At 43.7% G+C, this 13280-nt stretch overlaps 1 protein-coding gene across 19 annotated transcripts in view; it reads right to left on the bottom strand.

Moving 5' to 3' along the window:
* The window catches only part of SYTL2 (synaptotagmin like 2), a 153470-nt gene that overhangs the window by 63637 nt on the left and 76553 nt on the right, over positions 1 to 13280 (bottom strand). For all 19 annotated transcript variants that reach the window (XM_058687594.1, XM_058687589.1, XM_058687587.1 and 16 more), the window contains one exon: positions 3294 to 3796. In XM_058687594.1, the coding sequence (XP_058543577.1) occupies positions 3294 to 3406 (113 nt within the window). In that variant the 5' untranslated portion in view covers positions 3407 to 3796. The remainder of the gene's footprint in view (positions 1 to 3293; positions 3797 to 13280) is intronic.

The following is a 13280-nucleotide window of genomic DNA, read 5'->3' as shown; positions in this document are numbered from 1 at the left end:
AGGAGAGGATTGAAACTCATGTCAGTTTTGACACCAAGGTTAAGCAGGGGAGTTCTTCCCTATTCTTCTGAAAGAATAATGCCAACAATTTTGACCCCAATTGAACACGGATGCTTTATGAACATACTGAACTTCACTTCAAGCACTCCAGAGTATCTGATTATGGCTACAAATAATAATTCATAGACAGTGCTTCACAAATTAACAAATGATTAACAAATGACAGTGCTTAACAAATTGCAAAGGGCAATAATACCAACATGGGATAGAGGGAATAGCACTGGACCAAAAGCTTTTCTTACCATAGCTTTGGCAATGACTAGCTGTGTGACCCTGGGCAAGTCACTTCCCCTCTCTGGGCTTTACCTTCTTTGTCTGTAAAGTAACCAATATGGACCAAAAAAGCCCCTTTTCAGAGCTGTCAGGCTATATGGAAGGCTGACAGAAGAGTCAAAGACAAACAGCTGGAGAATAGCAAAGGGGCTGAAAAGCAAAAGCCCATGGAATAGCATTTTCAGAGACCAGAGATCTAGTTCCACCAGCCCAGAAGCAGAACAGCCTCAGACCAATACCCACAAGTCCCTTTACCTCTAAATCAAAGAAGGGGCCACAGCATGATTCTCTTTACATGAAGCAGGCCAGGCCATGGGCTGGGCCTCTTTCAGTGTCTTCAGACTATCAGCCTCATGCTCACCTGCCGCCCCCTGCCCCCCACCCCCACCCAGCTGTAAACCATCACTCCTCCCCAGGAGCAGAGTCCTAGACCTATCTGTGGCCAAGTAAACATCAGGTGCTTGATGTCTAACTCAAAAATCCCCCAGAATGGTGGTGGTATACACGGCCTGACTGACACTTGATTTTTTGCCACCCCAAGACTTCTTCCTATCAGTTTACAAAAGTGGCAGCTGCTGGGGCACCCTCAGAAATGGCGAATGGGAGGGGCATCTGCAAACTCACCACTACCAAGGGACTCATTGCATTGTTGCTGCAGCTGTAGACTGGCTGGTACCAGAGGATATGCTCACACCCCTTACCAAGCCCAGCTCCAGACAGAACTTTGCATGTTTTGAGGATTTTTCCATCAGCCACTGCAGATGTCTATGAAACACCTCCACTCCACTCACACAGAAACACACAACTATGCAGAAGACTCAGCAGCCTGCAATCCCAGGGGCCAAGAACATTTAGAGTCAAAGGTGTTCAGCGATCTGGTTTTCACAGTCCCCATATCCTGACGTAGGAAGAGGGGCCCAGTGTAGCCTTTGCTCCAGTGCTTTCTTTCCAAGTCTCTCTGTCTTGTCTTCTGAGAGGATAAAGGAATTCCCACTATGGTTTAAGAATCAGCTAATATTGGTGCCTCGGATTCTGTGTCTCCCCTGCTCATGCACTGCCTCTGTCTCAAAAATAAACATTTCAAAAAATATTTTAAAAAGAATCAGCTAATATTGGGGTACCTGGGTGGCTCAGTCGGTTAAGCGTCTTACATTGGCTCAGGTCATGATCTCATGGTTCGTGAGTTCAAGCCCTGCATCGGGCTCTGAGCTGACAGCTCAGAGCCCAGAGCCTGCTTCAGATTTTGTGTCTCCCTCTCTCTCTGCCCCTCCTCTGCTCGCTCGCTCACTCTCTCCCTCTCTGTCTCTCAAAAATAGATAAGGATTTAAAAAAAAAAAAAAACAGAATCAGCTAATATTTTCTCTGTGTTGCCCTCACTCCTTATTTTCAAAATGGGTTTAACAGTCCTACCTTGCCAAATCTCAGGGTTGTTGTGAATAAACATAGGATACCATTCATGAAGGGGCTTTATAAACTGTAATGGGTAAAGGATCAGTGCTACCAAAAGGCTCTGAGGGCAGATTGATGTAAATCCCCTGCCCCCCCCCCCCCATAAAATGCTCACAGCACCTCACTTGCTGAGAATGGAGAAAAGCGCCCCTTCCAGGTGCACAGAGCACTACAGGTGACTTGTGGGGAGGCACATGCCAGGTAAAGAACCCCATTCTCACACTCCAGTATCTGTTACCATCATAGCTCTGTGCCCTTCCTACCTCAAGGCAAAACAGCTGCCCTCTTAACCACAGCCAGGTGCCAGGATGGCCTGTATGCAATTGTCTTCTCAGGGAGGGGAGGAGGAGTTAGTGCATGAGTACCTAAAGACCAGAACGTGACTCTCAATCCTGACACCTATGGGTTGTATGAGCTTGAGCAAGTCACCCGACCTGTGCCAACTTCCTCACACATCAAGTAGGCATAGTTGTATCCCACCGTGACCCACTGCCAACTGCAAAATAATGTTTGGGCTCAGAAAAATGCCCTTTGCAATCTGTTCATCACTGTCATTTGTGAGTCATTTGTTTGTGAAGCACTGTCTGTCTGTGAGATATTACTATGAGTAGCCATAATCAGATACTCTGGAGTGCTTGTAGTGAATTTCAGCATGTTCACAAAGCATACACATTCAGTTAGGGTCAAAATATCGTTCAAATAAATCCATTATTCATGATCCTGTGTCCCAGGAAATAAGAACATGGCTTATGCTCCTTTTGGGTAACTCCTGGGACAGTGATTATGCAGTTAATACTATTAACTTACACTCGGGAAGCCTTTCCCTGTCTTCAAAGCCCAAGGTTACACAGGTGACAGATGGCTCGCGCTGGGCTCAAGCCCACATCTTTGACATCCTGGTCTCATGCTCCATCTACCCCGCAGGTGAGTGGAAAGCAGTAGGAATGGTTACGTGGAACATTTGGGTTCCTTTCAGCAAGAATAGTGTGTCAAAGTTGCCATTCCTTCTTGTGAGACACAAATGAAAAACTGGCTCAGTGAGAGCCAATTTCAACTGCTGCTGAAACCAATTCAAACATTTCTGAAGGTATGCAGAAATGTGAGCTACTTCTCAATTTATTTTCTTTTAAAAATCTTAGGAATTAAAAAAAATTCTACTTTTGTCCATGATTCCTTTTTTTTTTTAAAAGTGGCTATAAAAATGCACACATTCAAATATACAGATGCAGATGTATGTACGTGTTTGTATATACTTCATTTTAAATTCAATATTTAATAAATTAAAGGGGTTTAGTTTATTAAGACTATTTCTGGCAAAAGTCCTAAGGAATTAGGAATTAAGAGACACTAAGAAGGAAAAAAGTCCCATCCTGGAAGTAAACCTAAAATTGGAACCTGTAAGTTCAGGCTCCAAGTCAGAACTACCACTTATGCCTGAGAAAAAGAGGTGTCCCATCTTCTGACAGACTGTGCCTCCTTCCCCCATGCCCGAGGACCCCCTGGCCTCTTACCTGACTCTCTCCTCTTCCACTCTCTTCAGAGCAGCGTCCCGCTGCAGAACCTTCATGATGGCTTCTTGCTCCTCCTCGGTCAGGAAGCTCAAGTCAATCATTTTGAGACGCATACACAAAGATAATAGCAACAAATCCGGCTTACAATTCTGAAAGCAAAACAACTATGACTGTAGTTCAAATGATTAAAAGACGCAAAAATTAAGTGAAATAATATCTTGTTCAGTTCTGCAACAAAAGTCTTGTGTTGGCTCAGCTAAAGTTTTAGGTGACTGATTGCAAAATCCTCCGCACCCTCTTCAGTGAGGAAGTGGTGGCCTGTGGGACAAGGTGGAGAAGAGGCTCTCAGAAGGACGATGAATTCCTTGCCAGACAGGTCACTTGTTCCTACGGTGGCATTCCTACTCACACTCCCACTCTGGACCAGTTTTAGACACAACTGATTCTCCCTCCGTCCAGATCATCGACTTGAGGAGAGGCAGCAAGATCCGAGCATCACCTACCTGGGGAATCATGAGACAGTAAACACCAGACAGTGAGAGGCAGTTCCTACAAGCATTGCTCATTATTACAAGATTTAAAACATGCCTGGGGAAAGAAAATGACCATGTGAGATGGTCTCTGAGATCAGGGAAACCAGTTCTGCCAGCTTCCTGAGCAAATGGGTCATGAAACATGCTTCAACTCAATTCCAGACTGCCAAGATGGAGAGCACACAAAATGCCGATCGACGTTTGACAACCGACTGAGCAAAGGAATGGTTGCCAAAAGGAGCTGGTTCTCTCTCTACAAACTCATGGGATGCTAGGCTAAAAAGTCACACTCGAGGTCCATAAGACCAGGAAGACGTGATCAGCTGTCAAGTGATTATGGATAAGAAACTAGACGTAAAAATTCACAAATGTTCACATCTTCATGAGTAGGAATGTTGCACCAGAATATATCTGTGCTCTGTACTGACAGGTAGTGAGCTAGTATCAGGTTAAGATACTTCGCGCAAGAGTGGAAATTGTTATTCTTCACCCAGTCTCACCTCTAACTTTGCTGAGTCTAGAGCAACTCACCAAGCTTGTCTCTCTTCATTTCTGAGGAGAAAGTACATGTGATGTGTGTGTACATAAACTGGGGAAAGGGAGATGCAGAATTTCAACCTCCACCCCCCCATCCAAAATGAGAATTTTAAGTAGGACTCCGGGTAAGAATCCTATTTTCTTTGAGGCAATTCAAACCCCCGTGCAATGGGAAGGTGACACGAAGAATTCCATAGCTGTCTGGGATTTCAGAAGCCACCTACTTCAGGATTGGGGCCCTTTGACAAACACCGTGCTATACATACAGTAGACACTGAAAACCAGGTGTTCAGTAAGTTTTAAAGCAGTCTCACTGAAGAATAAAATACAGTGTGTACACGGCTGAGTACTTTTTATGAGTAAGTTCTTCGCTTTGGCAAAATAGAACTGCTGAGAAGCGCCCCTTCTGCCACTTTAGCAAGCGAGCTCTCACTCGGCGACTCAGATTTCTTCTCATCTGTGCTGACTTGCCCATAGGACAGCCCTCAGAGGTTGTAAAGACTAAGTGAAACGTGAACAGAAAACAGCACATATCTTGCATCCTCTACCAAAAATAGCTACTGAAAATACATTCTAGCTTCCTTTCTGAGTTCACACTTTTGTTCTATCCCTCTGAATAAGAGTGTCCTTGATTATATAGTTTCCTTTTCTCTTTTGTATTATGTTTCCTTCCCAGCTTCCCCATGAGGTGTGGACTTCATGGACACATACTCTGATGACCTTTGTTTTAAATTCCTGTAGCTCTCTTCATATTGCCCACAGTGACTACTCAAAAATAAACATTAAGACACTACTTTCTTCTCTCTTTTTAAAATTTGCACTCATTTGTACAGGTTAGAGCCTACTTGTTCATCTTGGAGACTACTCATCCTTCAGGGTGAAAGTTACCAGTTACAGGAAGCCTTCCCTAATTTCCATACCTAGAGTTAAAAGTAGACTCACTTATGGCTGCTAACTCTTCACTCCCTCCCTGAAATAGCCATGCAACCATGTTGCCATTAGAGTAAGCAGAGTATTCATCCCTACCTTCCTATTGTTGGGCTTGACCTGTGACTTTGGTCCATGGAATGTTACAAATGACATACAAGCCTGACTGTAGATGCTCATGTGGTTTGGCTTGGCTTCTTACAGTCCTGCCATGGGCTACAAGAAGAGCTGCCACAGGTAAGCTACTGCCCTTTCAGTCTGGTCCCAGAAAAGGAGGTATTGGGACAAACTAGAACCTGACCCACCTGAAGTAAGGCCACCCCAGCTGACCTGGCGATATGGGAAGAAATAAATATTTGTTGTTGGAAGCCACTCAAGTGTGGCGTTGTTCTAGAACACTTCTGTAGCAGGAGCCTAACTAATACAAAAACTTTCTTCTCCATATATACACTTTCACCGTTGTAACTATGTGTCTTCCTTCAGTCATTCCCATTTGACTGTGAGTCTCTGAATGTGAATAAGTAAATGAATGAACCTAATCCAAAAAATACAAGTTTGCCAGGGGATGGCTATCCTTTCATGCAGAATAGCTTCTTTCATGCATAGGAACTTCCTTAGATCTCACAGGCTAGCAAGGAAATGAATTTAGGCCACATTCTGAGAACCATGAACACTGCCATATGGTTCGATGAGAGACTGTTTTTAAATCAATAAGTGGGGGACAGGAAGAGGACAAAGGAGAAAAACAACTCAGGTTGTCCAGCAGTGGTAATTGGCAGCGTTGCTAAAGGAGGAAATGCTGGTTTCCACACCTTCATGTACAAGCTAACCAGTGCTTCTATGTAAGAGCTTCTAAGGGTTAAAGGTTTTTCCTAAGAATGGGCTGTTAGTGAGACAAAGAGCAAAGTCTGCATTTCACAGACAAAGGAGTGAAGGGCTGGAACCTTCGACTCCTAACTGGGTAAGACAGCATTAAAGCTCTTGGATGGCAATCAAGACTCTTCAATGCCAGGTGCTTTCTCAATTCCCAGTATTCTAGATGGTCTCTACCATGGGAGCTAATCAAGCATTTAATTCATTCATTCAACAAACACTTATTGAGAGCCTATTATGTGTCTGGCACTAAATAGAGCAATAAATAAAACAGACAAAAACTTCGTGTCCCATGGAACTTACATGGCACTTAGAGGAGACAACAATAAAACGAAAAAGGCCTAGATAATTAAATTATGTAACAAGGTGATAGCAGAGAAGGGAAGGGGGGAGCTGGAGTTTTAAAGACAGTGATTAAGGTTGGTCTTGCTGAGAAGATGGCATCTGAACAAAAACTTGACAGAGGCGAGGAAACAAGCCACGCTGGTAGCAGAGGCTCCTCAGGTGGGAGTGTGTCTGGAGTGTTCAGAGAACAAGGAAGCTGGTGCCAGGACACCAGGTGTGCCAAGAGGAGGACAGGATGGGGAAGGTCAGAAAGGAAGTATATTGGACTGTATTCGGCTTTGCATTAGCACTGTATGACTTCTGGCTTTCACTCTGAGATGGAGCAGCACTGAGGAAAGGCAGAAAGAAGGAGAAGCAAGTATTTACGGGGTACCCGTAAACACCTGGCACTTGACATATATCATCTCATTGGATCCCCACAAAGATCTGAGGCTGGTGGTTTGGGATCTGTGTGTTTAGATGAGGAGAGTAAGGCTCAGAGAGGTGTTGGCCACCAAGCCTGTGTGTGGTGGGGCTGGTAGCTGTCAACAGCTTTGTCAGATTAAGCTGCCCCGATACTGAACTTTCCCTTAATTCTCCCAGCCACAGATTCTTCAAACTGGGAAGGAGAACAAAACTCTTCTGTCTGAATGTGGACTCTCATTCTCTGCTTAAGCATAAAAAAAAAAATCACTGGCCCTCAGCTGGCAGTCAGCAATGGGGGCAACTTCAGTGCAATGGGGGCAAATTGGGAGGGATGAAATCCAACAACAGGGATTCCCTATGTGTTCACACATAGTAGCTCCCAGGGTGAGGCATAAAGTCTTCCTTAGCTTCGGCCTCCCTCCCACCCACCCTCGTCATTCTGCCGAGTGACTTTTCTAAGTCACATGTGACTAAGCCATATGGCCAGGTTTAAAACCCTTTACAACTTCCCATTGCCCCTGGGCTAATGCTCAAACTCCCCACTGTGGCCTGTGGGCCCCACATGAACTAGCACCAGCTTTCTTCCTTAGGCTATTGCCACACAACTTTTGCCCCCTTTGAATATGCTGTTCCTTCCTCCTGGAATACCTTTCCTGAGCTAATACATTTGCGTCTCAAGTTAGATGTCACTTATTGCACAAAAGCCTTCCCTAACCTCTCAAGGCCAGGTTAGGCATCCCTCTTGTGGGCTACAATAGCACCTGACTTCCTGAGTCAGGATATCTATCACACCATCTGGAATCCCTATCCGCTCATGTTTTTCCTCCACTAGTTTATGAGCAAGGCCTGGGCATCTAAGTGCTTTGTGTCCCTAGCACCTGCCACTGTTCCTTGCATCCACAAGGCACTCACATACTCAACACATGAATACAAATGGAAGAGGACTGAGCTGCCCCCTTCTTCCTTGACATGAAGCTGGCTCTAGGGCCATATTGAAAAACCAGTCCATATTATTCACAGCTTTCAAGCTCTAGGTCTTTCACATGACTGTGTGGTTTAAATAAATTACATGACTTCCCCAGGTCTCAGTTTTCTCATCTATGTGATGGGCATATTTATTCTTACTTTCCCTTTCTTATGGAGATTACTGTGAAGCTCTCATAAAAATGCAGGACACCATTGAGAACAAATAAGGAGTGAGCAAGAGTAAGAGCAGCAGCAAAAAAAAATAAATAAATATATAAACATTAAAAGAAAAAAAAAAAGAGCAGCAACATGAAAGGGAAATTTACAGGCTCCAAATGCAGACTGGGCTTAATTCAAGTTTTTCATGTGTCAGCCCTGTTATGCCACATCTACAAAAGCCACTACTCCTTGTCAAGTGTCCAAAGTTAAGCTAGAGAGGGAAACCAAGACCCGAAACAGTTGGTTCTTGCTGGTAATCACAGCAAGAAGAAGAGTTAGACTTATAGCCCTAATCCCAATCATTCTGCCTGACCAAACCCAGGTTAAAGCCTGATTATCAACGGCATTTGTTCTCCAACCGCACTCTGCTGCAAAGGCAGACACATACACCATCTCTTCCTTCCCCAGATGACTGTTGTTGCACCAAAGCCTGCAGACCCCAAGGAAGGGGAGGAAACCTCAAGTAAGTAGTGACTCTCACATGATGAGGTTTTCAGATGAGAAGCAAATTGTTCTGACAGTCCTGTGACATCAAGAATGAAGACTTGAAAGAAAAATTTGGGAGGCAGAAGGAGAGTAGGAATCAATACGGTGGGGTTAGGAAAAATAGCGCTGGACAGCCCTGATCAATTAAGGGACTCGCCCCCAGCAGTGACAAACCATTATACATACAACCAAATGTTTTGTAAACTTCCTAGATCATAGTGGCATCAAGGAATAAATGGAATAATCCACAGATGGTTCAGAAGATGCCTAGGAATGAACAAGTGAAGTGGGACAATTAGAGAACACTTGATCACCTCCCACCCACTGCAACGATCTCCCCCCTGCATACCAAACTGGTGTCATCAGACCTGCAGGCCACCCCACCAGGGCACCACGCATGCCCAAAGCCCTAATTCCCCTACGGGGTTGCTCCACTTTTCAGGCTTAGTTTGAACTATGGTTGAACTTGTCCCTAATTTTTACCCTTTGCCTCCAATTTCCCCTGGCCCCCTCAGCTCACTCTCCCTTTCACACAGCAATTTATATATTTTTAATTTTATTTATTTATTTTGAGAGAGAGAAAGGGAGCAGGTAAGCAGGGGAGGGATAGAGGTAGAGAGGGAGGGAGGGAGGGAGGGGGAGAGAGAGAGAGAGAGAGAGAGAGAGAGAGAGAGAGAGAGAGAAAGGGAGAGAGAATCCCAAGCAGGCACAGAGCCTGACACGAGGCTTGAACTCAGGAACTGTGAGATCATCACTTGAGCAAAAGTCGGATGCCTAACCGACTGAGCCACTCAGGCACACTTCAACTCAAATTTTTTGAGTAGTAACCTTGAACCAGTCATAAGACAATGAATTATGCTTTCCCCTCAAAAAGTCAAATTTAGGCAACATATTAAGTTGAGTAATTTGCGTCTTTTCAATAGAGTGATAAAAGCCCTGACCACGCAGAAACAAGAAAATATTCATGTAGCATTGTTTCTGGACAGTGCTGTGAACAAAATTTGCTTTTCATATAAACACATCTCTATGTAAGTCTATAACAAAACATTCTGATTGAGTTTAAACACATAAAGGTAGATTCTTTTAGTAAGTTTCTGGTTCCTGGGATCTCCACCATCCTAAGAGGCTCATGGCCATGTTATAAACACTACCTGTTGACACAGGTGCCTTTTTCCCTCTACCCTGTGCTTGTGCTCCTTTCCATGTCTGTCCATAAAACAGATCCAAAGGGCCCAATCATTTTCCTATTCCTATGAGTTGTGCATAGAGGAACATGTCCTGCTTTGAGGGTCAATGCACATTGCTCATAGGGACAAAGAAGGAAACAGAATGTACAGAAGGAGGAACACATAGTAAAACCAAATGGGACTGGGAATCAGGAAACCTGGGGTCTAGTTTCATCTTTGTCCCTGACTAGCTATGTGATATCTCTGAAAATAAGGGGGGTGGTGACATAGAGAAAGATGAAAAACAGTGGCTTTAGAATCTTCCAGGCCTGGGTTCAAATCACCTTCTGGTTGAGTGACTATAGACAAATTATTTAACTCCTTGAGCAAAATGTTATCTGCACAATGCAGAAAATACCTGCCTTGCTAGGTGGGCAGAGAGATCCAGTGGGATCATGTAGGTAAAGCAAGATCATGAAAAGCTTAGACAACATCATGTGAGGAACAGTTGAGAAGGAAGGAAGCTCATCTTCCCCTCAACAAAGGAGACTCAGGGAGAAACATGTTTTCCTTTTAAGTTGCTGTTTGGTGGCTCAGTTGGTTGAGTGTCTGACTCTTGATTTCAGCTCAGGTCACGATCTCATGGTGGTGGGATCGAGACCCAAGCCAGACTCCATACTGAGCGTGAAGCCTGCTTGGGATATTTATTCTCTCTCTGTCTCTCTCTCGCTCCTCCTCCCCTACTTACACACATGTGAGCTTTCTCTCTTTCTCAAAAATGAACACTTTTTAAAAATATGAGTTGAATGAATAAATAAAATTAATAAATGACATGACCCTATAAATAAGTGAACAAAAAAAGGATAAAGATGGAATAAGAAAGAATATGTTAGTTTGTTATCTAATCATAGGTTTATTTTTTCTTAGAGGAACAACTGAAAAATTAAAACTAACAAGCACCTTCAAGACACAAAACTTTCACCTTCATGAGGATTATTCCAAAGGTAGAAGCCATTTTGCTACTCCATTCTCCTCCTCCAGTCCCAGGCTCATGTGACTGACAGCTCATATTTCCCATGACTAATGTGGTGACCTCAAATTAAGAATGAAGGAGATAGGGGCGCCTGGGTGGCTCAGTCGGTTAAGCACCTGACTTCGGCTCAGGTTATAATCTTGTGGTTCATGAGTTTGAGCCCACCATCGGGCTCTGTGCTGACAGCTCAGAGCCTGGAGCCTGCTTTGGATCCTGTGTTTCCCTCTCTCTCTGCCCCCACCCCCCACTCATGCTCTGTCCTCTTTCTAAAATAAATAAACATTTAAAAAAATTTTTAAAAAAAAGAATGAAGGAGATAGAAGGAAAGACTTCTTATATGTGACATTCCCCCCTACCCTTTAATCTCACGTTCAGACCTAATGATAATGTGCCATTCCTAGGCAAGTTTGGACTTATGGTACCCATAGGAACAAAATATTTTCATCCAGCCCCAATTGAGGACAAGATCCTGGGCTATGTGAGGAAGGCAATATCACACACAACTAACCTTCAGGCAAGTACTATGTGAAGAATGAATAAAGGAGGCACAAACCAAGTATGGGGGTCCCAGGGATTTAGGAAGCAAATAACATGAGGTGAACCTTGAAGGCTGAATTAGAGATGGGAACAGGAATTCTGGGCCAGTGTACTGAGCTGTGAAACCATGAAGGGATTCAAAAAGAAGGCTGGTAACCAGAGTATAGGGTACAAATGGGGAAACAGTACCCAGGGTCAGACCACACAGGGCCTGAAATGCCAAAGAAGGGAAATTTGAAACTGAATTTTTCACATTTTCCAGTCTTGATAAATGTGCCAGAACCACTCTTTTAATCTGTATTTTCTTGGCATATCAGGATTCCAAAATATGAAAACAGTGAAGAAAGAAAGGAGCTGGGGAAATGGGGAGCTGAAATTCATTTTAAATTTTATACTTGGGCCAAAAACTGAAATATTAAAAAAAAGGATGACAATCAACAAAAGGGATGATTTGCCATTGACAGTGTATCAACAAGGAGCTTTAAGACACAGTAGAACAAGTTTCACTTGACATTGCACAGACCATGGGTTTTTGTTGACTACCCAGCTTGGAAAGCACCAGGACCCTTGTCTAAGTTCAAAATGCCAGAGAGAAACTTCCTTTCCCTTTGTAATGGCAGTATCCACCACAGGCCCAGATAACAGTTTAGGAAGAGGAATCTGTATGTTCCAAAAGTTCTATAGTATACTCAGTCCCTGCCCTCTGAGAGTTTATATTCTGGAAAGGAGGACAGATGTTGAACAAGTCCAAGAATTCCTACAAAGCAGAAGAGCAGGATGCTTTAAAACTCTTAACCAGGGCACTTATTAAGGAAGAAATACAATCTCTGTCAACTTTAAGCTCTATAGTCACAACTAAATTGGGAGTTCTATCATTTTAATTAAATTCATCATTGCTTATATCTAAAATTTTTTTAATGTTTATTTATTTTTGACAGAGAGAGACAGAGCATGAGCAGGGGAAGGGCAGAGAGAGAGGGAGACACAGAATCCAAAGCAGGCCCCAGGCTCTGAGCTGTCAGCACAGAGCCCGACACAGGGCTCAAACCCACACACCACGAGATCATGACCTGAGCCGAAGTCAGACGCTCAACCAACTGAGCCACCCAGGCGCCCCATCATTGCTTGTATCTAAACGTGGCTGCTGAGTAGCAGATTCCCAGACTTTGCTCAAGACCTACTGAATCAAAATTTTCAGGGCTGGGGCCCAGGAATCTGCATTTTCTAAAATGTTTCCACATGATGCCAGATGTTTGGCCAGGTCTGGGAATCACAGCTATGAAGGATTCCCGATGGATTAGAAACAGATGGTGACTGGTTAAAGAGCAAAGCGATTAGTCAAAGTTAAACATGTTCATATGTACATCAATTGTTTTCCAGCTGTAACAAAAGCAAGCCCAACAAAGGGAGTAATAGCGGAATCATAGTCATAACTAGTTTTTTGTGCAGATGAGGAAGCTGAGATGCAACTAAGGTCACCTAGAACAACTGCCTAAGGACACACAGCTCCCTACTGTGAGAGCTGGGTTGCCCAGAAGAGGCCTTCTTTATCTTCCAGGACATGTGCATCTTCAACCTAAATAAGAATTTCCAAATGAACTACTACGTGGATTGAACTGCATTTCAGAACACCCTGAAGCCAGCACATTGACAACAGCAGGCATTACAGGTGAGTTCTAGATTTAATTCTTTTCTAGGTTTCAAATTCAGAGGAAGGGAGTGTAGCAACCAGGTGATTTATTAACCAGCTGGAATTAAACCAGGATCCTAAAGTTAACTGAACTGTAGCAAATCACCAACTCAGACTTTAAAAAGACTACATAAAGCCCCACTTTTGTACAATCATGTACATTCCTCCTTGGGAATGAGGGACCCTTTCCAACCATACTACTCAGGGTTTTCCAAACCTGGCTGCACATCAGCATCGACCTGAAAAGCTTTAAAAAAAATATTAGCCATG

Source organism: Neofelis nebulosa, chromosome 10 (genome assembly GCF_028018385.1).
Source record: "Neofelis nebulosa isolate mNeoNeb1 chromosome 10, mNeoNeb1.pri, whole genome shotgun sequence".
Lineage (NCBI taxonomy): Eukaryota > Metazoa > Chordata > Mammalia > Carnivora > Felidae > Neofelis > Neofelis nebulosa.
The sequence above is the reverse complement of the archived record's forward strand: the minus strand, read 5'-3'. Positions and strand labels throughout refer to the sequence as shown.